Source organism: Podarcis pityusensis (assembly GCF_964106645.2).
Source record: "Podarcis pityusensis genome assembly, chromosome: 18".
NCBI classification, from domain to species: domain Eukaryota; kingdom Metazoa; phylum Chordata; class Lepidosauria; order Squamata; family Lacertidae; genus Podarcis; species Podarcis pityusensis.
The window spans coordinates 9,501,213-9,528,730 of NC_138043.1; the positions used below are offsets into that span (position 1 = coordinate 9,501,213).

General features: G+C 48.8%; 1 protein-coding gene across 1 annotated transcript; it reads right to left on the reverse strand.

The window, feature by feature from the left end:
* On the reverse strand, positions 1–26,762 carry NR2F6 (nuclear receptor subfamily 2 group F member 6). The gene is made up of 4 exons (XM_080989107.1): positions 25,498–26,762; positions 11,987–12,081; positions 5,314–5,838; positions 1–588 (listed from the first exon to the last, which is right to left on the reverse strand). The coding sequence occupies exons 1-4, from the start codon at positions 25,770–25,772 to the stop codon at positions 314–316; spliced, it is 1,170 nt and encodes a 389-aa protein (XP_080845233.1). The 5' UTR covers positions 25,773–26,762; the 3' UTR covers positions 1–313.
* Positions 26,763–27,518: the final 756 nt, after the last annotated feature.

Consider the following 27,518-nt stretch of genomic DNA (forward strand, 5'->3'; position numbering starts at 1 on the left):
ACAAAACCAAGGATGCTACATTTCCCGCGCCCACAACAGAACGGAAAAGGAGACCTTCCCAACGGACGCCCGCCCCGCCCCTCTCTTGGCACTGGGGTGGTGGGGGGTAGAGGCAGTCACAGCAGGGAGGGTGGCCCCCCACCCCACCCCCCGAAACGGAAAAAAAAATTGCACAGAGTTCGCCGCCTCGATCCGGGGGAATCAGGTGGTGCCGGGGGACAGCCAGGCTGTCGGTGCGGCGGCCGCGGGAACGGACAGGGCAGATGTGGGGCAGGAAGGCAGGTCCCGGCAACTCCGCGCGCTCGTCGTCTCCTCACTGCCCCGTCCCATAGGGCCAGTTGAAGGTGCTTCCCGAGAGGAGCATGTCCCTGATGAGGGTCTCAATGGGCGTCTTGCCCACCAGTCTCATGAAGAAGAGCTGCGAGATGAGGGAGGCGGGGACGGCCCGCAGCGCAGGGAGGCGCAGCAAGAGTCTGCCGAAGCGCTGGGGCTGCGAGGGGTACTGCGAGCGGACGTACTCCGTCAGCGCCACCTGCGCTTTCTCCTGCAGGCTCTCCACGTGCGCGGGGTCCGAGAGGCCGCAGGCGTCTGAAACAGAGGAGACGGTTATAATAATAATAATAATTTATTATTTGTACCCCGCCCATCTGGCTGGGTTTCCCCAGCCACTCTGGGCGGCTTCCACAGAGACCAAAAATTCACTAAAATGTCACACATTAAAAACTTCCCTGAACTTCAGATGTCTTCTAAATGTCAGGTAGTTGTTTATCGCTTTGACATCCGATGGGAGGGTGTTCCACAGGGCGGGTGCCACTACCGAGAAGGCCCTCTGCCTGGTTCCCTGTAGCTTTGCTTCTCGCAATGAGGGAACTGCCAGAAGGCCCTCGGCGCTGGACCTCAGCGTCCGGGCAGAACGATGGGGGTGGAGACATTCCTTCAAGGATACTGGGCCGAGGCCGTTTAGGGCTTTAAAGGTCAGCACCAACACTTTGAATTGTGCTCGGAATCGTACTGGGAGCCAATGTAGGTCTTTCAAGACCGGTGTTATGTGGTCTCAGCGGCCGCCCCCAGTCACCAGTCTAGCTGCCGCATTCTGGATTAGTTGTAGTTTCCGGGTCACCTTCAAAGGTAGCCCCACGGAGAGCACACTGCAGTAGTCTGAGCGGGAGATAACTAGAGCATGCACCACTCTGGCAACACAGTCTGCAGGCAGGGAGGGTCTCATCCTGCGTACCAGATGGAGCTGGTAAACAGCTGCCCTGGACACGGATTTGACCTGTGCCTCCATGGACAGCTGTGAGTCCAAAATGACTCCCAGGCTGCGCACCTGGTCCTTCAGGGGCACAGTTCTCCCATTCAGGACCATTAGCCGCCATCCATCCTCCTTAGCGTTCGCGAGAGCCCCATCCTGTCCCCAAATAACCCTGAGAACCGAGGAACACAGATAGACTGCCCATAGACCTGGAGGCTCCACAAGGACAGGGCTGGCTGCTGAATCAAGCCAAAGTGTGTGACCAACAGGAAGAAATATGATTTAGAATATGATAGACAAAAATGGAGTAAAGAGTTAGGGGCACAGATAACAAATGATATAAGGAAGTCAAGTATAAAATCAACAGAAATAGCCTCTGTGGATCTAAGACTAAGACTTATTCAGCAGAAAATAATATTCAGAGTCCTCTGGACTCCAGCAAAAACTATACCAGAGGAAAATAACAAGTGCGGACGACAGCTGGAGATATGGGAGTAAAAGTGCGAACTTAGTACATATGATGATGAATTGCCGGTGATAAGGTCATTTGGTGCGAGGTGAGGACATTTATAGCAAGAGTAATAAAAAGAAATTGTTATATAGGCGAATTGAATTTAATTCTAAATTATATTCCGGAAACGTGGGATATTACAGGGGGTCAAAAAAAATGGATGTATATGCCATATTAGAAGCAAAACAACTTGTTTTGATAAATCGGAAGAGCCACAAAAAAGATTCCACTGAGCGCATGGATTGGCAATATGGACAGACTAGCTACATACGATCAAATTGCATGTCGACGCAAATTAAGAATGGATAAATATGAAGAAATCTGGAAGGAATATTTAAGCGATAAGGTGGACACTTGGTGAGGAAGTAGGGGGAGGAGAGGTGGGGAAATATTGTTAAAAAGGTGTAGTCATAGGTATATCAGTATTCAGATCTGAATTGTCAAATTGTGTTATTGTGGTTTTTGTTGTATGTGTTTTTTTGCGGTTGTTGTTTGTATTGAAAAAATGATTAAATAAATAAATAAATAAATAAAAAGTCAAAGTGTGTGTGGGGGGGGAAAGAGACACTTCGCTACTCCTGATAAGCTCCAACAGTAGAGACTCTCTCATGGTGGCGGGTTCAAGCCCTACGTTGGGCAAAAGATTCCTGCATTGCCGGGGGTTGAGATAGATGACCCTCGGGTCCCTTCCAACACTACAATTCTATGATCCTGTCCTCACAGTGGCTAAATACCCGTGAGAAACTAGGAACCGAGATAGATTGCCTCTGGACATGGAGGTTCCACAAAGATACCAGAAGAGGCTGGCTGCCGGATCAAGCTGAAAAGAGCAGCCCATTTAATCTGAAATCCTTTTTGCACAGTGTGCAATTACCCACAGCATCTTAAAAAGCAGAACAGCATCTTAAAAAGCAGAGACATCACCTTGCCAACAAAGGTCTGTATAGTTCAAGCTCTGGTTTTCCCAGTATTGATGTATGGAAGTGAGAGCTGGACCATAAAGAAGGCAGATTGCCGAAGAATGGATGCTTTTGAATTCTGGTGCTGGAGGAAACTCTTGAGAGTCCCATGGACTGCAAGAAGATCAAACCTCTCCATTCTGAAGGAAGTCAGCCCTGAGTGCTCACTGGAAGGACAGATTCTGAAGCTGAGGCTCCAAGACTTTGGCCACCTCATGAGAAAACTCCCTGGGAAAGACCCTGATGTTGGGAAAGATGGAGGGCGCAAGGAGAAGGGGACGACAGAGGACGAGATGGTGGGACAGTGTTCTCGAAGCTTCCAGCATGTGTTTGACCAAACTGCGGGAGGCAGTGGAAGACAGGAGTGCCTGGCGTGCTCTGGTCCAGGGGGTCACAAAGAGTCGGATACGACTAAACGACTAAACAACAACACACTTACCCTTCGGAACCCAGATAGACTGCCATTGGGCATGCAGGTTCGCACTCTGCCTCGCCACAAGGTGGTGCTGCCACCATGCGTGCCACTCGCAGATGAGAAATGGCAAAGAGGGAGCATGAATTGCAAGCTCTGTGGCTGGCAGAGGGTCCCATTGCTCCTCAGCGTCCTTGCGGCTTCCACAACAGTCATCTAGGCGCCGGGATTTTGCCAAAGCCAGGGAGCTGGCGAAGCAAAAAGCTTTGCAAAAGCTGAGCTGCAAGGGAGCAAACTCACCGTGACCCCAGTCACTCTGGGTGCCTTTCAATAAAGAACACCTCAAAACACCAGTCGCTGAGACTGTTAGGTTTGTGGGTTCGAGACCCCAAGGGTGGAAGATTCCTGCACTGCGTGCGGGTTGGGCTAGATGACCGTCGGGGTCCCTTCCAACTCTTATGATTCTATGGTCACACATTAAAAGCTTTATGATGCAGGGCTGCCTTCGGAGGTCTACAGAAAGTCGTATAATTTATATCCAATAATAATAATAATAATAATAATTTATTACTAATAGTTCATTAGCGGTCTCATTATTTTATTTTATCCTTCAGTGGCACCTCCCCTGTGGAATGCTCTCCCATCAAGGAGATCAAAGAGCGACACAACTTTTACAAGACATCTGAAGGCAGCCCTGTTTAGGGAAGCTTTTAATGTTTAATAAAAGGTAAAGGTAAAGGGACCCCTGACCATTAGGTCCAGTCGTGGCCGACTCTGGGGTTGCGGTGCTCATCTCGCTTTGTTGGCCGAGGGAGCCGGTGTACAGCTTCCGGGTCATGTGGCCAGCAGGACTAAGCCGCTTCTGGCAAACCAGAGCAGCGCACGGAAACGCTGTTTACCTTCCCGCCGGAGCGGTACCTATTTATCTACTTGCACTTTGACGTGCTTTCGAACTGCTAGGTGGGCAGGAGCAGGGACCGAGCAACGGGAGCTCACCCCGTCGCGGGGATTTGAACCGCCATCCTTCTGATCGGCAAGCCCTAGGCTCTGTGGTTTAACCCACAGCGCCACCCGCGTCCCATTTTTAATGTTTAATAGGTTATTGTATTTTAATATTCTGTTGGAAGCCGCCCAGAGTGGGTGGGGTATAAATAATAAATTATGTTGTTGTTGTTGTTTCCAGATGTGCTGGGATCTGCCCAGAGTGGCTGGGGCAACACAGCCAGATGGGTGGGGTATAAATAATTATAATTAATTAATTATAATTATAATTATAATTACAATTAGACCACCTCCTCTGGTCCTTTTTGGAAATAAGGAGTCTTTGGAAATATTTTGTGGAATACAGCGGTACCTTGGTTTTCGAACTTAATCCGTTCCAGGAATCCGTTAGACTCCCAAAACCATTCGAAAACCAAGACGTGGCTTCCGATTGGCTGCACTACAAGCAAGACGCCACGTTGGACGTTCGGCTTCCGAAAAACATTCGCAAACCAGAACACTCACTTCCGGGTTTGCGGCGTTCGGAAGCCGGTTTGTTCGGCAACTAAGCCGTTTTGAGAACCAAGGTACCACTGTATTTGAAAAAAAATATATCATGGTTATATGAAAACGTATGTAGGATTTGAAGTATAGCAGCAGATGAGAGAATTGGTAAGTTAATCATTTAGAATTAATGTATCTAATGGGTAAAATGTAAGTCATATAGCCGCTTAATGAAAGAACTCCACGGAATGGAAGTCAAAGGATATGAGAGATTTGTTTTGAGTTTAAAAGAATTTCCAAAAATTGAAAAGTTCATTTAAATGTTTTAAAGAAATAATCAAATAATATCTGAAACAACTATTATATTATATTATATTATATTATATTATATTATAATTACCTAATACTTATAACTAATTGCACAACTGTGAAAATAGTTAGATGATGATAATTATTATATTATTATAATAATTATAATGCTATACAATAAAACTGTTGTTGTTGTTACTGCTCTGCTTCTTAGTACTTCTGTGATTTTATGCCATTTTGATTTACTTCAACAAAGCATTTTCATCCAGAGAGAGAAAAACCTCCAAATTCAGGGAGCAATTCTGCAACAGCCAAACACGCGGCTTGGCTCACTCGCTCGAGCCGCCTCAATACAGCCGGGAATGGCTCCAGCCGGTGCGCTCACCTGGGGTGAAGAGGGCGATGGCTTTGAGGCAGCTGTACTCCGCCAGGTCCACCTGCAGCCGGTTGAGCTTCTCCACCTGGTCCTGGAAGATGCGGATCTGGTCCATGAAGGAGACCACGCGGTCGGCCGACATGGGGGCCGCGTGGAATCCGGCAGCAGCCAGCAGCGGCGCCATGTGCAGCGGCAGCGCGGACTGCGCGGCGTTGAGGACAAAAAGCTCGCTCCAGCTGAGCCTCAGCAGCGCCACCTGGTCCGAGACGGGCAGGTCGGGGAAGAAGGGGATGTTTCGCGCCCACTCCACCGTGCTGAAGAGGAGCCGCGCCGCCAACTCGCAGATGTTATCGATGCCCATCACGCTGCCTTGCTGGGCGTACTGGGAGCTGAAGCGCGCGGTGGGGTAGGGCTCGGCACGGAGGAGCTGCGAAATCAGCTCCGAGACGGGCTGGCCGTTGTAGTATTCGCCACTGGGCAGGGCGTTGGGGCTGGCGCTGGAGTGGGTGGGAGGGATCCGGCCCCTCTGGACGGCTGAGGGAAGCAAGCAGAGAGAACTGGTTAAGGCCAGCGTGGTGCATGCTCTGGTTATCTCCCGCTTGGACTACTGCAATGCGCTCTACGTGGGGCTACCTTTGAAGGTGACCCGGAAACTACAACTAATCTACCTCTCTTTTAAATCAGAACCAGTGAAGGTGGTGAAGGTCCTGTGTGAGTGCCTGGAGGTGGTTGGAGGATGGATGGTGGCTAACAGATTGAGGTTGAATCCTGACAAAACAGAAGTACTGTTTCTGGGGGACAGGAGGAGGGCTCCTGCTCAGGTGCTTTGTTCCACATAAGAACATCATTACATACCCCCAAGTACTGTTTTTGGGGGACATGGGGTGGGCTGATGTGGAGGGCTCCCTGGTCCTGAATGGGGCAACTGTGCCCCTGAAGGACCAGGTGCGCAGCCTGGGAGTCATTCTGGACTCACAGCTGTCCATGGAGGCAGAGGTCAATTTTGTGTCCAGGGCAGCTGTTTATCAGCTCCATCTGGTACACAGGATGAGACCCTCCCTGCCCGCAGACTGTCTCGCCGGAGTGGTGCATGCTCTAGTTATCTCCCGCTTGGACTCCTGCAATGCGCTCTACGTGGGGCTACCTTTGAAGGTGACTCGGAAACTACAACTAATCCAGAATGCGGCAGCCAGACTGGTGACTGGGAGCGGCCGCCGAGACCACACAACACCAGTCTTGAAAGACCTACATTGGCTCCCAGTACGTTTCGAGCACAATTCAAAGTGTTGCTGCTGACCTTGAAAGCCCTAAATGGCCTCAGTCCAGTATATATGAAGGAGCGTCTCCACCCCCATCGTTCAGGATCTAGGGCAGCGGTTCTCAACCTGAGAGTCCCCAGATGTTGTTGGACTACAACTCCCATCATCCCTGAGCTCTGGCCTTGCTAGCTAGGGGTGATGGGAGTTGTAGTCCAACAACATCTGGGGACCCACAGGTTGAGAAAGGCTGATCTAAGGGTCTTGGTGGGCCGCAAACTGAACATGAGCCAACAGGGTGATGCAGCAGCAAAAAAAGCGAATGCTATTCTAGGCTGCATCAGCAGAAGCCTAGTGTCCAGATCAAGGGGGAAAATAGTCCCACTCTGTTCTGCCTTGGTCAGGCCACACCTGGCATACTGTGTCCAATTCTGGGCACCACAAATTAAGGAGGGCGTTGACAAGCTGTCTTCTGCAGCCGTCAGTGGAAAAAGGACAGTCACGGAACCAAGAAATTACACAAAACAAATGAAATGCCGTGAAAATCCCTGAAATGACAAGTAATCCACTATAGAGTTAAATTAAATAACCAAAATCAAAAAGTTTAAGGAAAATATTATCCTAGAATTAAACAAAGACTTAACGAGATGCCGGCTACAAAACTCTGGGAAGCATTTCAGCCTTGCTCTTGAGTTTGTTTAAAATCATTTAAGGCTTATAATTTCTTTATTTCCTGATTAGTTCAGTGAAACGAGTTTTGTAGCCGGCATCTCGTTAAGTCTTTGTTTAATTCCAGGTTAACTTTTTCCTTAAACTTTTTGATTTTTGTTATTTAATTTAACTTTATAGTCGATTACTTCTCGTTTCAGGGTCTTCTGCAGCAGTAGCTACCCTTCCCAGGAACCACAGAATCACAGTGTTGTAAAGTTGGAAGGGATCCCCTGAGGTCATCCTGCCCGCCCCCCTGCAAATGCCAGAATCTTTGGCTCAGCATGATCCTCTGGGCCAAAGGGAACTTTCTGGGGTCTGATCCAGCAAAGGCAGCTAAAGGTTCTCCAACTGCATCGCAGGGGGGTTGGACTGGATGACCTGTGGGGACCCCCTCCAACGCTGCAATTCTATGACTCTATCCCGTTCCCAATGAAGGGAGGAGCTCGTAGGCAGGATCCGAGGGCACAATCTCCCCTGGAGACCTTAGAAACCCGAGGGGGTGGTGAGTGAGGGGCACCATCACGAGACCTGTGGAAACGGGGCCAAAAATCCAAACAAAGGAATAATTTGGTGCTCGCTCGCTCTCAAGATGGTATTTGGCTCTCCAGCTGTGACCTTTACTGCTACTGAGTCATATGACCTGCCAGCCTGCAGGCTCCTTTCCTCACCCGCCTGTAAAATCCTGCGCTCTCCAAACAAACACCACCTGTTTTACCGGTTTGACAGCGACCCGCTGGGCCTTCCGGCAGCCTTGAAGGCAAACAGCTCACTCCGCCAAAGCCAGGGCCTCTTGACTCCGTACCAGGTCCCAAGTTAACCTGCCTCCCCAGCCATCTCACGCTGCTAGACCTCAGCTTCCCCTTCGCGCTGACCTAAACAGACTGATGTGGCTTTCCAGGATGCAGGCAGTTTTAGAAACGCAAGATAGATGAGCTAGGCGCCAAACGGCTCCTAAAACCAAGGTTTCAGTCGCCAATATATGTGAAATTTGTGGAAATATATATTTGAAAAATAAAATAAAAAGTGGTGAAGATATTAATAGGCAAGATGTTAAATTGTTTTTATATGCAACAACAGCGGCAAGAGAATTGTTAGCCCAGAAATGGAAGCAAGAAGAAATTCCGATGAAAGAAGAATGGCAGGCGAAATTAATGGACTGTGCAGAATTGGACAAAATGACAGGAAGGGTTCAAAACCTGCGGGAACAGAGATTTACAGAAGATTGAAATAAATATATGAACTATTTGAAGAGCAACTGTAATCAACAAATTACGCTAGTAGGAATACAAGAAGTTTTGTAGGGAGAAATATATGAAATATTGCAAAGTAGAGAAAGAATAGAGATATTGGCTAAGAGATTTAAATCTAATAGTGGAAGTAAGAAATGTATATTAAGTGAATAGACTAGAAAATTTTCAGATGTGATTGATGGAAGTCAAAAAAATGGTGTAAGAAATGAAAGTATGTTTAATTACTGTTGAAAATGATGTGTTGAAAAATTTATATTGAAAAAATAAAAAAGTAAAAAGTAAAATGTATCATGTTTTTTAAAAAAGAAACTCAGATATGTAAGCCAAATGGCTTCTTAAACTGAGGTTACAGGTGCCAAAACGGAATTTCTAGTTGGCATTTTGGGACAAGTCTCATTTTCCAAATGATGGACTGACTGTGATTGATTCTCAGTTAAACATGTGGCCAGTTCAGAGGACAACCTTGAGCCAGGTTGAGAATTTTGAGAGCTTAAAAAAGGAAAGTCACTTGATCCAGGGACAATCCATATATATATATATATATATATATATATATATATATATATAGGCTTATTCTGACTTCTTTTTCTTAATGGTGACAGTGACCATTCATAAGGTAGGAATATCTTTCACAACTCTGAGCAGGGCAGTGGGGGAAGCGAAGACAAGCAACAACAATTCACTCTGACGCTGTTCAGTGCGCCTGCTCCTGCTGCACAGAAAAAACGTTTTGGTTCCTGAAATTCATCCTGATTGTACAATCTGGCTCCCAGGCATCTCCACTCAGTCGCAAGTGGATGAAAGGTAAAGGGACCCCTGACCATTAGCTCCAGTCATGGCCGACTCTGGGGTTGCGGTGCTCATCTTGCTTTATTGGCCGAGGGAGCCGGCGTACAGCTTCCGGGTCATGTGGCCAGCATGACTAAGCCGCTTCTGGCGAACCAGAGCAGCGCACGGAAACGCCGTTTACCTTCCCGCCAGAGCGGTACCTATTTATGTACTTGCACTTTGACGTGCTTTCAAACTGCTAGGTTGGCAGGAGCAGGGACCGAGCAATGGGAGCTCACCCCGTCGCGGGGATTCGAACAGCCGACCTCCGATCGGCAAGTCCTAGGCTCTGTGGTTTAACCCACAGCGCCACCTGCGTCCCTAAATGGCTGATGGTCAGGTGCAAAATGCGTTTGGCTCCTGGCTTATTTTGAACCCTGGTTCTGCTGTGTTCCAGCTGGCGCCAGGCACTTTGACCCAGGGTTATCCGTGCCAGTGTCGGACCTTAGACCCCTTTGCATTGCTGGCGTACGGCAGCTCCTAAGCATTGATTCCCTGACACAACTCTCTTTCAGGTCGGGTCTGTGGGTGGCTGGCAGATTTCACCAAGGGTCAGACCATCTGCAAAGTTGAGTCCTGCCAGTTGAGTCCCCTTCTGCCATCCAGCGGGTACTGGGTACCAGCTGCGCTCAGCGGAACAAAAATTTAAAAATACATTATAGAAGACAGAATGGTTGGAACTTAAAGAATGAACATCATATGTAGCTGCAGAGAGCCAGGAGTCCTTTTACTCTACTGGACCATCAAGAAGGCTGATCACCGAAGAATGGATGCTTTTGAATTCTTTTGCTGGGGGAGACACTTGAGAGTCCCATAGACTGCAAGAAGATCAAACCTCTCCATTCTGGAGGAAATCAGCCCTGAGTGCTCACTGGAAGGACAGATCCTGAAGCTGAGGCTCCAAGACTTTGGCCACCTCATGAGAAGAGAAGACTCCCTGGGAAAGACCCTGGGAAAGGGAAAGATGGAGGGCGCAAGGAGAAGGGGACGACAGAGGACGAGATGGTGGGACAGTGTTCTCGAAGCTACCAGCATGTGTTTGACCAAACTGCGGGAGGCAGTGGAAGACAGGAGTGCCTGGCGTGCTCTGGTCCAGGGGGTCACGAAGGGTCGGACACGACTAAACGACTAAACAACAACAACTTTTTTCGCTTTTTCCTTATTTTCCTTTTCTCTTGCTTTCTCCTTGGGGACCAGCAGCTGCCTCTCAGCCTAACCTACCTCACAGGGTTGATGTAAGGATAAAAATGGAGAGGAGAGGATAAAAAATCCCAAGCTTATCTGTTAGGGTTAGTGGGCAAAGGCATAGGTAAAAGGTAAAGGTACCCCTGCCCGTACGGGCCAGTCTTGCCAGACTCTAGGGTTGTGCGCTCATCTCACTCTAGAGGCCGGGAGCCAGCGCTGTCCGCAGACACTTCCGGGTCACGTGACCAGCGTGACAAGCTGCATCTGGCGAGCCAGCGCAGCACACGGAACGCCGTTTACCTTCCCACTAGTAAGCGGTCCCTATTTATCTACTTGCACCCGGAGGTGCTTTCGAACTGCTAGGTTGGCAGGCGTTGGGACCGAACGACGGGAGCGCACCCCGCCGCGGGGATTCGAACCGCCGACCATGCGATCGGGCAAAGGCATACCACATATGAAAAAAAAAACACCAATCTTTTTATATGCAACAACAGCTGCCAGGGTAGCAATTGCCACTAAATGGAAATCTCAGGACAAACCAACAAAGGAAGAGTGGATTTGTAAATTGAGTATATAGAATTGGCAAAATTAACTTCAATTATAAGATATCAATCAAATCAAAAGTCAAGAATGGCGTGGAAGTATTTCGAAGATTGTATGTCAAAATATTGTTCTAAAAATGACACGCTAATAGGCTTAGAATAAAAAAATGTAAGCAATAACAAAACCAGTAACGAAAGAAGGAAAAATCAGAACGTAACAAAAATAATTTATTATAGAATGCAAGGGGGAAAGGTAGAAAGAAATATAAAGAAGTCGGATTGCTGTGGAGGGAAGTAGCGGGTGGGTGGTGGGTTTTATAATTAAGTGTATAATTAAGTAGCTGTTTTAATCTAGGTACAGTGGTACCTCGGGTTAAATACGCTTCAGGTTACAGACTCCGCTAACTCAGAAATAGTGCTTCAGGTTAAGAACTTTGCTTCAGGATGAGAACAGAAACCGTGCTCCAGCGGCGCGGTGGCGGCAGCAGGAGTCCCCATTAGCTAAAGTGGTGCTTCAAGTTAAGAACAGTTTCAGGTTAAGTACGGACCTCTGGAACGAATTAAGTACTTAACCCGAGGTACCACTGTATTATGTTTTATGTGAGGGAATCATTGGGAATTTTGCTTATTATGCATATATGTTACGTTTCAATAAAGATCTTGGGGGGGAATGGAGAGGAGGGGAGGAAAGATGGGATGCAGAAACAAGAGGATGAAAATAAACCCAAAAATAAGTGATATACCTGATGACATGAGTTGTGTGATGTAGCACAGAATAAATTCAGCAGCTTTCGAGGTCCTGCAAGGGACCTCGGTAAACAGACATATGTGTCGTCCTCTTTGGAGTTTGTATCTCTCCAAATATCACGTACACACATACACACACACACACCCCAGTACTGGAGAGTACCTTCTTTCCTCATCCCGACGCGGAAACACTTTTTCAGACGGCAATACTGGCATTGATTGCGGTGGTGTTGGTCGATCTGGCAGTCGCGGTTCGACCTAGGTTAAAACAAAAATCATGAGATAAGCTGCTTCCTTCCTCCCGTTTACACACACGGCCGTCCCGTCTCTTTGAGGAAATGCACATATTGTTAAAAAATAAAAATAAAAAAGATGAACCTCTCCGTAAGTCACCCAGTGCCAGAAATTCCCCAGGCGCATTTTGCAACTGTTCACAAAGCAGCAGCCACAAAAAACAAGCTACGCACTACAATTCAAGCAAAAGTTGTGTTATATGATTGACGCATAAATGCAGCATTTATAATCTATGAAACGACATTAGCAACGTTAGCCAAATAGCCGCAGAAAAATAAACTGAGTGGAAGTGGTTCTCCAGGGGTTTTGGACTTGGGGAAACTCTCCTATTCCTACCTTGGAACGGTGTTAGAAATTAGGCAGGTGCCAGGCGCATTTCGCAACTGGCACAGGTCCCACTGCAACCACATGGAGATTTCTGGGTGCCCAGGATGGCAACTGACAACTCCACCTGGCTGCCCCCTCCCGCTTTCTTAAGCAGATAAGCACAAGAGCTGATTTATTGCATATGTCTCCCACCTTTTTTTCCAAGGACTACACGGTTCACCCCCCCCCGCCAACTTAATGCCTACAACGACCCTGAGAGGTAGGCTAAGAGGCTGGGACTGACTCCAAGGACACGCAGTGAGCTCCATGACTGAGCGGGGATTTGAACTCTGGAATCCTGGTCTCCCGGGTCCTAGTCTGCCATTCTCACCACTACACCACCCTGCCTTCCTAGAGCACGTCTGCTAGGGGGAGGCTCTATATATTAAGCAGGTAGGTAGGTAAGTAAGTAAGGAAGGGACGCGGGTGGCGCTGTGGGTTAAACCACAGAGCCTAGGGCTTGCCGATCAGAAGGTCGGCGGTTTGAATCCCCGTGACGGGGTGAGCTCCCGTTGCTCAGTCCCTGCTCCTGCCAACCTAGCAGTTCAAAAGCACGTCAAAGTGCAAGTAGATAACTAGATACCGCTCCAGCGGGAAGGTAGACGGCGTTTCCGTGCGCTGCTCTGGTTCGCCAGAAGCGGCTTCGTCATGCTGGCCGCATGACCCGGAAGCTGTACGCCGGCTCCCTTGGCCAATAAAGCGAGATGAGCATCGCAACCCCGGAATCGGCCACGACTGGACCTAATGGTCAGGGGTCCCTTTACCTTACCTTTTAGGTAAGTAAGTAAGTAAGTAAGTAAGTAAGTAAATGGGAATCAAAATGTCACTTAGAGAAGAATCAGAAATATTTCCCTGGAAGCTTGAATTTGGTTTATTCTGGATTGTTTGACAGGATATAGATAGATAGAAAAATTATTACGGTCGGAGACCAGCTTATAAAACACACTTGGGGGTACAATCCCAGAGGGAAAACAAACATTTAAAACAATGTACAACAATAAATTTAGAATTTATAAATGCGATAAGCGTATAGACACTTAAAACTTTAAGCTACCGAAGAGGACCAGAGTCACCCATGGAACCGAGTTTGGGGATTTTCTTAACGAACTAGTTTGGGTTGGGGGATGGTCTGCGCCTACAGATCTGTACACAGAATCTGGCGACCATCCGGGTCGTCTTATGATCTTTGCCTAACAGGAAAAGGTCAATTTTTTGCTTTCCCGGGAGGTCAGCGAGCCTCACCAGCAGGGGATCAATGGTCTCACTCCGTGCCTCTTCCTAAAAGGGACATCTAAAGAACAAGTGCTCTGGGCTTCCTAGCTCCCCCAATGAACAGGCGCAAAGTCTCTGAGGATATGGGACTTTTCTAAAGGATCCGGCGAGGGCAGAGCCGAGCTTCCGGCGAGTGTAAAAGCCCTTCTTGCATTTTTGGATACGAGAAAGAAGAGATATGCTGCCGGTGCGGCTATATATCTCTCGATTTCTCCAATTTTATAGTTGGGGCGCCTTGAGCAGTCCTGTTGTCTCTCGGTGTCTATGTTGATTGGATATTTTAATGTGTTATAAACAACTTTGAGGGTTTTTTCCCTTTAAAATATAAAGTGGTATAGAAATCATCATCATCATCGTCCCATTTTCTATTGTGGCAACTATAACCTGGGTTTAAGGTGCCATTTGGCGATTGGCTTATATATCCTAGTTTCTAACCACGGGGGGAAGAGAATTCTGGACTCCGCACAGGTTGTGATGAACCTCTTCCAATTCCTGCCCATCCCATTTGGACACTTGCCTTCTGTACTAGCAAAGAATTGAAACCCTCTCGCTTCTCCAAAATGCACACGGACCATTTCTCTCTTTGGGGCCCATCAGGTCAATGCGCATGAGCAGGCAAAGGAGTCAGGAATCCCAAAAATTCCCTCCTCCCCAGACAAGCGGCTCTGAGGAGAGGGTTGCCAGGGCAGGAGGGATAAAGCAGGCAGGCAGGCGGGACTGCCTCAGTATCTCCAGAAAGACGTTTTATGCCGCATCACAATGCTGGTCCATTGAAGCTCAAGACTGCCTGCACTGACTGGCAGCAACTCTCCCAAGGCAGGGGTCAGCAAACTTTTTCAGCCGTGGGTCGTCCACCGTCCCTCAGACCATGTGGTGGGCCAAACTATACAGTCATACCTCTTGTTATGTTCAGTTCAGGTTACGTCTTTAGGGTTGCGTCCCGCGGCGACCCGGAAGCACCAGAAAGGGTTACTTCCAGGTTTCGCCGCTCGAGCATGCGCAGACGCGCAAAATGACGCCACACGCATGTGCAGAAGTGACGAATCGCGACCCGCACATGCGTAGACGGGCAGGCGCGGGTTGTGTTCCTCTCAGGTTGCAAATGGGGCTCCAGAATGGAATCCCATTTGCAACCAGAGGTACCACTGTATTTTGAAAAAAATAATGAACTAATTCCTATGCCCCACAAATAACTCAGAGATGCATTTTAAATAGGACACATTTCATTCATGTAAAAACACACTGATTCCCGGACCGTCCGCAGGCCAGATTTAGAAGGCGATTGGGCCGTATCCGGCCCCTGGGCCTTAGGTTGCCTACCCATGGTATATATAATGAAGGTGCCAGGCGAACCTCCCTGGGGAGAGCATTCCACAGATGGGGAGCCACTGCAGAAAAGGCCCTGTGGTCATGTTGCCACTCTCTGGGCCTTTTGTGGAGGACCCACACACATTACAGCGGTTGGGCTAGATGACCCTCGTGCTCCCACCCGCTGTGCAATTCTGTGATTCTGCAAAATGAGCACAGCAAAGGCTTTGCGGGGAAGGTTTCAGGATCATGGGCCCAGCATTGGGGACATGCCATTGGGGACTGAGCCCTTAAGCTATAATCCTTTCATTTAGAAATGAAGCAGGGATCTAGTCCTCATGATTTAAAACTGGTATACATGAACGTGAGCAGAAGAGGGTGGCCAACAACTTCCTGACACTGAGAGCTGTTCAGCTGGGGAACAGTCTCCCTCGGGATGCTGTGGACCCTCCTTCGTTGGAGGCTTTTAAGCATAGGTTTGGGTGGCCATCTGCCAAGGATGCTTTAGCAGAGATTTCTGCATTGCAGGGGGTTGGTCTGGATGACCCTCAGGGGCCCCTTCCAACGCTACTATTCTATAGTCCCTTCCAACTCTGTGATTCTACGCTGAGTGGCAGCAGATGCCCTCCAGAGTTTCAGCCAGGGTCTTCCCCAGCCGTACCTGGAGACATCAGAGAGTGAATGTGGGACTTTCTGAATGCCAATAATAATAATAATACTGTGGTACCTCGGGTTAAGTACTTAATTCATTCCGGAGGTCCGTTCTTAACCTGAAGCACCACTTTAGCTAATGGGGCCTCCCGCTGCTGCTGCGCGATTTCTGTTCTCATCCTGAAGCAAAGTTCTTAACCCGAGGTACTATTTCTGGGTTAGCAGAGTCTGTAACCTGAAGCGTATGTAACCTGAAGCGTATGTAACCCGAGGTACCACTGTAATAATAAATTTTTATTTATACCCCGCCCTTCCCGGTTCAGAAAACCGGGCTCAGGGCGGCTAACAACAAATTTAAAGCACTTAATTGATACAACAAAAAAACAGCATAAAATACAGTATAAAACGTGAATAATGGTAAATTCAGAATTCAAAAATCAATTTAGGGAGAAAATCCATCCACTAAACATTAGATGATCATCAGGGCTAACTGGCTAAATTAGTCCTATTTGGGCCAGCAAGGAGACCAGGGGAGAATTAGCTGTGGGATCCCAGAGCGGGGAATCTTCATAAAAAGGGGAGGGGGAGGGAAGGAAGGGGAATAAAAGATCAGGCTGAATTCAAATTAAAGGCCAGGCGGAATAGCTCTGTCTTACAGGCCCTGTGGAAGGAGGTTAAATCTCATGGGACAGAGCATTCCACCAGGTCGGAGCCATCACTGAGAAGGCCCTGGCCCTGGTGGAGGATAGTCTGACTTCCTTAGGGCCCGCGACCTCTAAACTATGATTATTCATGGACCTTAAGGTCCTCTGCGGGGCAGACCAGGAGAGGTGGTTCCGTAAATACGAGGGAGAAGATGCTCTGCCACCGAGCTTAGAAATACAGCAAGATCACAGTCTCCGAGGCTGGGAATAAAGGACTGGTGTAAACAGCAAACGCAGGAAACTGCCTCCTTCCGAGTCAGACCACTGGTCCATCTTCCTCAGAACCTCCTTCTCTGACCGGCAGTGTCTCCCCAGGGACTGAGGTCCAAAAAGGATTCATCCCCAACCCTATAAGAGGATGCCAGGAATTGCACGCAGTGACCTTCTGCCCCGCTCCGCCACTGAGTTGTATAACCTTTCTCCTAAAGGCAAGCTAAGATTCCAGTCCTCATCATCCACCAAGCCAGATCCGGCAGCAGTGGAGACCCAAGGTGCACTTTTGCCAATGGGGCCTCAAAAAAAAATAAAAAATTGTTTGCAATCCAAAAAAAATGGGTGGTAATCCAAAAAAAGGTTGCAAACCGTGACACACACTTCCGTCTTTGTAATCCAAAACGTATGCAAACCAAGGTACCACTGTAGTAGTAATAATTTTTTATTTATACCCCACCCATCTGGTTGGGTTTCCCCACCCACTCTGGGTGGCTCCCAACACAATTAAAAGCACAATAAAACATCAAATATTAAAAACTTCCCTAAAGAGGGCTGCCTTCAGATGTCTTCTAAAAGTCAGATAGTTGTTTATTTCCTTGATATCTGATAGGAGGGTGTTCCCCAGGGCTGGTGCCACTACCGAGAAGGCCCTCTGCCTGGTTCCCTGTGGCTTGGCTTCTTGCAGTTGAGGGAACGGCCAGAAAGCCCTCGGTGCTGGACCTCAGCATCCGGGCAGAATGATGGGGGTGGAGACGCTCCTTTGGGTATACCGGGCCAAGGCCATTTAGGGCTTTAAAGGTCAGCAGCAACACCTCCATCGTCTTTTGCCCTCCCTTTTCCCTCACATGCCATGTCTGTGTTTTTTACTTATTTGCTTAAAAGCAAAAAACCTCTGCAAACTCCGGGTTTGCAGAGGGGGCAAAACAAGAGCCCTCAATGCCTATAAATGCCAGAAACAGAAATATATTTTATATGCAGAAAAAGACCAGGGAGACGGGAGAGGGCTCCTCTGAACAAAGTGGGGGGGGGGGCTGTAAACAGCCGGGTCCAAAGTCCATGCGACGGAAGGGGCAGAGCAAAGGTGAAGGCGCAAAAGTGCCCAGCCCCATGGACCCTTTGCAGACATCGGGCCGCGCTCATCAAACCTGCAAAAGGCAAAAGATCCGTACAATCTGAAGATTTTCGAGTTTGGCAACACAGATGCGCCGTAAGCAACAGCCTCTTCCACACTTCCTTCTGCACTTTCCCCTTTTCTTTCCCGGAAACGTGGAGCTGGAAGGGACCCCCAAAGCTCATCTAGTCCAACCCTGCCCCCCAGCAATGCTCAAGAATCCCTATTGAACTTTCCTTTCTTGTCATTTGAAGCCATTGAGCTGAGGATCTGGGTAGCCATCATGGCGAGTCGAGAACCCTCCCTTCCTCCTCCTCTTTCATGAATGTGACAGATCCTATTTTAAAGCCATCTCAGTTGCCTCCAGTGGGAGGCAGTTCCGCAGTTTAACCACGTGCCAAATGAAGAGGAGGGTGTGTTTTTTTAATTAAAAGAGAAAAAAATCTGCCCCGAATCTCCCGACATTCAGCAAATACAGTGGTACCTTGGGTTAAGTACTTAATTCGTTCCGGAGGTCCGTTCTTAACCTGAAACTGTTCTTAACCCGAAGCACCACTTTAGCTAATGGGGCCTCCCACTGCCACTGCACCGCAGAGCACGATTTCTGTTCTCATCCTGAAGCAAAGTTCTTAACCCGAGATACTATTTCTGGGTTAGCGGAGTTTGTAACCTGAAGCGTATGTAACCTGAAGCGTATGTAACCCGAGGTACCACTGTAAGAGAAATCTGCAAATTAGAGAAATCAGCTTCTGAGTACGGATATGTGAATGAGCTCTGATGGGGCGGCGATGGTCCCGCTAATTATGTCATTAGGGGGCCAGTTAATTTGCCACCAAAGTGGAGCGTGTGTTAAATAGGCAAATTTGGCCGGCTTTGGGAGCTGTCCAACTGTCGAAAGAAAAAGGCATGAAAGGCTCCCTTGTGGAGACGACAGAGACACACAGACACACCCCGTTTTATACAAGGGAAATAAATAAATTACGGGTTCAATTACTCCGGCCACAAAGAGCGTGAGGCACAGAGAGAGGCAGTCGCAAGTCCTCCTAATGTCACACAAAGGGCCTCGCGGCCGGGGACCGGGTGCGAGTCCCTGCGTCTTGCTGCATTAATTGAACGAAGGGGTTTTAATTGGATTTGGAATCAGTGCGCAATTAATTGCTGCCGCTCGGCAATTTCTTCGCACTGTTATCTTTCTGAGCGGAACAACTGCTTTTTGTAACGGAGGACACCGGGGATACGTTTATGGAGGCGAGGTGGTGGTGGTGGTTTGGCCCAAAAGAAAGGTAGGGAACCACAAGGTTAGGACATCTGCTTTGAGTGCAGAAGATCAGGCCTGGAGGGAATTCTCCCAGGCAGTGTTAGAAACTCAGGTATATAAGTTAATCGCCAAATGGCAACCTTAAGCCTGGGTTACGGTCATCACAATGGAAAGTCCAGGCGCTTAAAAAAACCAAAAAATGAGATGGTGGTGGTGATTGGCTGCGGCGTGGTATATGCGGCACACACAAATAAAACCGCAATCAGATCAATAAAAACATCAGCGAAGGGCTTAGAATTGTGCTAAATAAATACACGGTCAATTGTACTTATTGTCTGATCAAATACAAAATATCGGTTTTAACTGCTTTTTGTTGATATTTTGTTCTTTAAGTAAATACACTGTCGATTTTTAAATACCTCCTGATTTTAAAATACCTGCTTGAAACTGCTTTTTTGTCGCTAATCTTAACCTTTCCGTGAGTTACTGGGTTTCTTTTTGTTTATAATTTGTTTTTATTTTGACTATGCTTTTTGTGTTTTAAATCGTTATTTTATCCTGTGAACTGCCCTGAGACTTGCAGGTATAGGGTGGTATACAAATTTCAACAACAACAACAACAAAATTAATTATATATATGGTCATTTTTCAACTGTCTTTTGGATTTTTAAAAATACTAACTTTTAACCGTTTCTGCGGATAGTTCCCCCCACCCACCCCCAAATCAATAAGAGGTTTTGTTACGGAATCCGTTCCGGAAATCCGTTCAACTTCCAAAACATTCAAAAACCAAAGTGTGGCTTCTGATTGGCCGCAGGAAGCTCCTGCAACCAATCGGAAGCCGCGGAACTCACTTCCGGGTTTGTGATGTTCGGGAGCGAAAACGTTTGAGAACTCAGCTGTTCAAATTCCAAGGTACGACTGTATACATTCGGTTAAATAAGTTTTTACCCCCAATAAATAAATAAGTACAGGTTGGTAAGAAAAAAATCCACAGTGAGGAGGCCCATCTGACTAACACAGCTTTCAGGAGATGTAAAAAACAAAAAAGGCAGGTACAATTCCTTCCCAGCCTCCAGTGGCAGTGAGTTACACAGGACACAAGGCTCAGATGCCAGTAAAAGTGGGCCGGAAGAAATAAGGTGGTCCTGCAGGTACTTTGAGCCAGAGTTACTTTGGGCTTTGTGGGTTAATGCAAGAACCTTGCGTTGCAGGGAGTTGGGTCCCTTCCAACTCTACAATTCTATGACTCTTTATGACTCAAACCTGGATAGCAGCAGTGTTCAAAATTTGCCAGGCGCATTTTGCACCTGGCTATTGGCCACCTGCGACCAAGTGAAGATGCCTGGCTGCCGGGATGACGCCTGATGTCTCCCCCATCTGGGGATCCTTGGGTCTGGACTGTTTTCACACACTAAGGCCTCATCCTGCCATATTTGATCGGCACAATCGGAATGAATTTCAGGAACCAAAACGCTTTTTCTGTGCAGCCTGAGAAGGAGCAGTGAAGAGCGTTCTAGTGACTGGTTGTTGCTTGTCTTCAGTTCCCCCACGGCCCTGCTCAGAGTTGGGAAGAATATTCCTACGTGATGAATGGTCCATGTCACTGTTGATAAAAAGAGGCTGGAATAAGCCAATATTTGTGGACTTGATCAAGGGACTTTTCTTCTTTCAGTTCTCAAAGTTCTTAACCTGGCTCAAGGTTGTCTTCCGAATTAGCCAGATGTTTTAACTGAGAATCCATCACAGTCAGTCCATCATTTGGAAAATAAAGACTTTAGGGTAACTAGGCTTTCTGTTTTGGCACCAGCAACCTTGGTTTAAGGGGCCATTTGGCCCCTAAAGGTAAAGGTAAAGGGACCCTGACCATTAGGTCCAGTTGTGACTGACTCTGGGGTTGCGGCGCTCATCTTGCTTTATTGGCCGAGGGAGCCGGTGTACAGCTTCCGGGTCATGTGGCCAGCATGACTAAGCCGCTTCTGGCGAACCAGAGCAGCACACGGAAATGCCGTTTACCTTCCCGCCGGAACGGTACCTATTTATCTACTTGCACTTTGAAGTGCTTTCGAACTGCTAGGTTGGCAGGAGCTGGGATCGAGCAACAGGAGCTCACCGCGTCGTGGGGATTCGAACCGCCGACCTTCTGATCCGCAAGTCCTAGGCTCTGTGGTTTAACCCACAGCGCCACCCATGTCCCTTATTTTATTATATATCTGAGTTTCTAACGCTGCCGCCTATTTGCAACTGCTAGAGAAATGTTAGATCTGAATCAAAGAATCCTAGAAGTGAAGGAACCTCCAGGGTTCAGATCGCGAGGGCACATGGGCTGCCACAATCTAAGGGAAAGCACCTGTCAATCTCTGGTCCTGGATTCGAATCACCTGCTAGGCACGACTCCGGATCACAGGAAGTTCACGCCACAAACCCCCAAAGGAGGATTTAGACACACACGCCAAAGCCCCAAGCCGCAGGATTAAAAACCCAACTCCCAGTGAGAAAACTGGACAGGTGTGAAAGGAGGCAGCCAGTATTTCACACCCAACCCCTCTTCCCCGAGGGCTGCAGCAAATTTGGCAAGGATTTGTCAACAGGCATGAGTGAAATCGTCTGCTTTTTCCCACTCACAGGGAAGGGCAGAGCACTCAGTGCGGTGGAGGCGGCCAACTCTAAACAGCCTTGAGGGCTTGTAACTTGAGCGCTTGTTTTGAACGGAGCAAAAATCCAAGGTTATCGCAACAGCGCCACAGGCCCCAACACGGGAGATTCACACAAGTCCCAGCTTGACTACCTCACGGATGTCACAAAGGGGATGACGAGGCACCATCAACCCCCCCCCCCCCGCCGCCAGTTCAGGATCCGTCCCAGAGCTCTTGCAATAAATCTCGTTCCAAGGATTCCTGGAAAGCAGAGCTGAGAAAAGAACAAATCCCGTTTATGATTCCGAACACTAACTCAAAACTCCAAGGACTGCAGAAATCTTTGCAACGTCGACGTTTAGGCAACAACGATGACCATATGCATACGTAATAGACAATCTTTATAGAAACCCTTCAAACAATAACAAGTTCAAAATGAAATCTTAGTCTCTGAAAATCTTTAAATGAAGCGAGGTACCAAACTTTGTACGATGAAAGATAAGCTGTGAAGCTTTGTGCATTCAGCAAATATAATGTCCAACACTGAACAGAGATTCCGGATATTGACTGCTGTTTCGTAGATCTTCGTCAGCACGGCTCCACAGCATTTGATCTTTTCATTCACATATATTCATTTGAAATAAGATGGGTTCTATATTTTCCCACCATGCTGAAGGAATTCTATAAAGATTGTCTATTACGTATGTCATCGTGTTGCCTAAACATTGTTGACGTTCTCTTTTGCAACACGGGGGTTTGTTTGAAATCTTTGCAACAGCAGTCCTGCAAGACAGACCATTAGCATCCTTGCAGAATCCTAGGATTGTAGAGTGGGACGAGACCCCTAAGGGTCATCTAGTCCAACCCCTTGCAATGCAGGAATGGCAGGTAAAGAATCCCTAACCAACCTCTGCTAGGAAGGGGAGTCCTTGGGAGCGACTGTCCCGAGGTCACCCAGTGAGCTTCACGGGCTGGGCAGCAAGATTCGAACCCTGGTTTCCCAGGTTAAGTATTGGTCCAACGCTCTAACCACTATCCCCACTGCCGGCTCTCATTCCCAGGCCCATTTCAAAGCTGAATCTCTTAAGGAGGACTGAGGGAATCTGCAGCTAGCCGGTTTCACTGACACCCCAGCAAAAAGTGGGGGGGGGGGGCAACAGAAGGGGCTCTCACCTTTGTTGAGGAGACAACACTCAAGCCAGGAAAAAGTTGCTGATTTCTATGGACTATGCAGAACTGGATAAACTAACAGGAAGGATTCGAAACCTGTGGGACCAGAGATTCTCAGCAGACTGGAGTAAATATACGAACTATTTGAAAAGCAACTGTAATGAACAGATTACGCTAGAAGTTTTGTAAGGGGGACTTTCTGAAATATTGCAAGGAAGACCATGAGGAAAATTATGAGTTAAGATAATTAAGCGTAACAGAGAAATTAAGAAATGCAGGATAAGTGATAAAAGAACGGAAAATCATCAGAGGTGTTGACAGAAGTCTAAAACATTGTATAAGATAAGAAGTTATGTTATATGATTGTTTGAAATGATACGTTAAAAAAACTAATAAAATATATATTTTAAAAAGGTTTCTGATTTCTACACACACACACACACACACACGCAAAGATCTCTCTTTCTCTCTTCAGGTAAAGCAAGGGATTCGACACACCCCAGCCAGTATTCGAAATTAGCCAGGCGCAATTTGCACCTGACTTTTGGCTACTTTTAACCAAGTGAAGATGCCTGGGAGCCAGGATGGCACCTGACCTCTCCTCCATCCGGGGATCCTTGGATCTGGACCGTTTTCACACACTAAGGCTCCATCCTGTAAAATTCTATCAGCTATATTTTATCTGCACAATCGTAATGAATTTCAGGAACCAAAAGGCTTTTTCTGTGCAGCCTGAGCAGCAGCAGTGAACAGCGTTATAGTGAATTGTTGTCGCTTGTCTTTGCTTCCCCCCACGGTTGTGAATAATATCCCTACGTTACGAATGGTCTGTGTCACCATTAAGAAAAAGAGGTCGGAATAGGCCAATAGATGTGCGGACTGTCCCTGGATCAAGTGACTTTCCTTCTTTTAAATTCTCAAAGCTCTTAACCAGGCCCAAGGTTGTCCTATGAACTAGCCAGACGTTGAACTGAGAATCCATCACAGTCAGTCCATCATTTGGAAAATAAGACTTTAGAGCCGTCTTTCCCAAAAGGGGCAACCAGGCATTGTGTTTTGGCAATGGCAACCTTGGTTGAAGGAGTCATTTGGCCCCTTGCTTATATATTTGAGTTTCAAACACTGGATGAGAGCACATGGAAAATCAATTTTTTAAAATAAGAATAAACAGGACGCAATACTATATAAACCTCAGGGTCTCTTCCAACTCTAAAATTCTGCGATTCTATGACCCTTAAAATGCAAGACTGCTGCATAAAACCCAATCCGCCTGCAGAAACATCAAGCACAGGAATGACCGCAGCGGGTTGGACTAGATGACCCCGGGGTCCCAACTGTACGATTCTATGATATGATTGCCACACAACATCAGAAGGAACTGTATTTGGTCTCCTGCATACACACAAGTGCCGTCATTGTTAAAATGTTCTTTTCGCCACCTCTCCTCTCAAAAGAGGACACCCAAAGTATGACAGAGCCTCAGCTCTGAACCACACACCTGCTTAAGCGTTTATATGCTCCAGCGAAGGCCACAGCCACCAGAAGCAATGATGGATTTAGGGGTGGCAAGGAGGCAGGGGTGGCACTTGAGCGGGGCACTCCCTGGCCAGCTCGCCTGCAACAGCAAAACATCTCAGGGCACCGCAAAACCAGACGGCAAGTCACACTAACAACTCCAGACATCTCGAGTCAGCAAGCCAAGCTGCGTTCTCAAAGCGGAAGGCCGATTTTCACCAGACTGACTACACAGGTTCACCAGAGCCTTGCGTGTCGGGCTAGGCGAGGGCCTTGGAGACCAAGGTTCAAATTCCACCACATGCCCATCTTCCAACCTTGTAGGGTTGTTGGTGAGGACTGCATAGGGAGGGAGAGAATCGTGCCCACCGCCTCAAGCTCCTTGAAGGAAGGGAGTGGATACAAGCAAAGGAAATGAAATAGGATACAGAGGCGGATTTGGGAAAGGAAATACGAAATCATTTGGGGGGGAGGTGTTGGCAGTGAGGGAGTACACAGGAGATGGGGCGCACGTTTCCTGGCACCCACCTCGAGGGACGCCAACAATGGGAATCAAAAGATGTCCCTGACTCCGTCTCAAAGCAAGAAGCCCCAATCCGAGGAGGAGCAGGCAGATGAACAGACCCCAAAGGCGGCTTGGATTTTGAGGCGACTCCAAGGCTGGAAGGCCAGAGAGCAGAGAAGGCCCAGACTCCCCAGAGGCGGAACAGGGGGTCAGCTAGCGCCCCTTCTCACAGACACAGCACCCTCTCCCCGCAAATGGACAGAGGATGCCCTTCTCATAAACGGGAAGACACAGCACCTCTCTTCACCCATGGAGAGAGCACCCCCTTCTCACCAACAGAAAGGGCACCTCTTCTCACCCATGGGCACAGCACCCCCTCTAACGGACACAGCACCCCCATCTCACGAACAGGCAGACCACCCTCTCTCACCCATGGGAGCAGCAGACCCCTTCTCCCAGTCTCACGCATGGAAAAGCATCCCTACTTCTTGACTTCTCCAGAAAGGCCAGGCCGGACAGAAAGAAAGGGGGGTTTAGGGGGGATTCAGAGAGAAACGTGATGTTAAATAAAGGGATGGATGAAGGTGATGCCCAGGTGCGCCCCCTTTCCCCCACCCCAGCCACCCCACCCCCAAATTTTATTTTATTTTAAATTAAAATTCCAGGCCCACCTGCAAGTGTAGCTGAGGTTCCTGCGGATGCTGCGCTTGAAGAAACTCTTGCAGCCCTCGCAGGTGAAGACCCCGTAGTGCTTCCCGCTGGATTTGTCCCCGCACACCACGCAGTCCACCTGGATGCCCGGCTTGTCGTCGTCGAGGGGCTCCTGGTCGCTGGTGCCCCCCTGGGGGGAGGCCGAGTCGTCCTCCGAGTGCCGGGGGTAGCCCTTTTCCAAGCCGTTGGCCTCGCCTCCGTTAGGGTCGCCCCATTCCCCGGTCACCATGGCCATAGCGCCCCGGAGGGGGGGAGAGGGGTGCGGTGGGGGTGTCCGTGGTGGGGGCCCGGGGGGGTGGGGTGGGGGGCCAAGCACGGCTCCGGCCGCCAGCCGCGGGTTGGGGGCGCTCTCTCCTTCCAGACGGCAGCGGCGGCGGCGAAGTCAGGCACAAAAATGTCTCCTTAATAGATCACCAACAGTATTATGATTATTGTTGTTATTAAGCCTTGGCTTCCCCCCAAAGCGGAATTTCAGGGGGGGAATTTCGTGGGAGGAGGGAGACAGCGGTCACCAGCCTGGCGCCCAGGTTAGGGGGCTCAAGGTGGAAAGCGTAAAAAAAGAAAAAGATTAAAAAGTTAAATCCAGGTCACTTCGGGCTGGTTAAAAAATATTCCTTAAAAGGGGGGGGACAAGAAGGGGGTGGCGTTTGGGGAGAGTCTTAGGAGAGGGAGAACTGGGACCCTGAAAAAAGACACCCTTCCCAAAGTTGTTTTGCAGATCGAGGTGGCAAAGTGTTGGAGAGGGGTTGGGGCTATCCAAGTTTTGGAAAGGTTTTGTTAAAAAGGGGGTCCTGGAAAGAAACTCCCCCAGAACAGGGGAGGGGAGGAAAGAGGAAAAGGGGGGGAAAGAAAAAAGCCAGGCAAGTTTTTTCCGGGGCTGGATTTCAGGAGGGTCGCCCGTGCGGAGAGGGTTGGGGGGCCCTGCCTGGCGCGCTCCGGAGAGGGTTGGGGGCGCTCCGGGGCTCCCCGGCGGCCATGGCGGGCGGGCGCGTCGCGAAGCGGTGCGGGGGCTTCTCGGGGGCTCCAGGTGGGGGGCTGGTCTCCTGCGAAGAGCCGGGGGGCGCCGATCTGTGGCCGGGGAGGCTGCCAAGGGGGCGCCCGCCGTGCGCAAAAATGCCTTAGCGCATCGCGGCGGCGCGCAAAGTTCAGGCCCCGGCGAGGAAGGACTTGGAGCGGCTGCCGCGGCGGCGCTCGCTCGCTCGCTCCGTGCCTGGCTGCTGGCTCGCTCCTCCCTCGCCGGCCCTCCCCTTCCGCCGGCCGGCCCGCCTGCCGAGGCCGCCTCCCTCTCGCCCGCCGCTTCCTGCCCAGCCCCGAGGCGCGCCAGAGGGTCTCTGAGCGCGCGCAGAGGGCAGTGTCGCCACCCAGCGGGCGGGGCGCGTCGGGGGCTTTTGGCTCTCCCGGTTCCCAGCCTCACAACAACAACAACCAGGCCAGGACGGATGGGCAGAGCCTGGAGGAGCTGCCTTCGACAGAGTTGGAGTTATTGCGCTGCTGCATTAATACAATTTATATACTGCCCTTTATCTAAAGATCCCAGGGCGATGTACAACATTTAAAAAAAGCGTTGCTGGAGCTCAGGACTGCCTGCTGTGGCCGGCTGCGGGGTCTGTCAAGCTCAAGCGGGGAGTCTGAAAAGTGTGCCAATTCTAGAATTGTAAAAAATTAAACCTGCGCACCCAAAGGAAAATCTCTCCTGAAATGGAGGGCCAAAAAAACTAGCTCTGTTCTTGACTCCCCCTCACCCTTCTGTGTTGTTTTTAAGGGTCAACCGGTTGTTTCCTTGCCTGGGTGATTCAGCAGAAAGCGCCGAGACTGGAGAATCTCGTAAAAAGACCTTTGGACACAGAGACACACACGCCCATCTGAAACGGGAAATAATAATCCCATAGTCGCTGGTGATTGCCTGGAAGAAAGTGTTACCAAAGTGCAAGCCGTCTCCATTTTTGTTTCTTGCTTTATTTAATAGATAATAGCTCCCCAG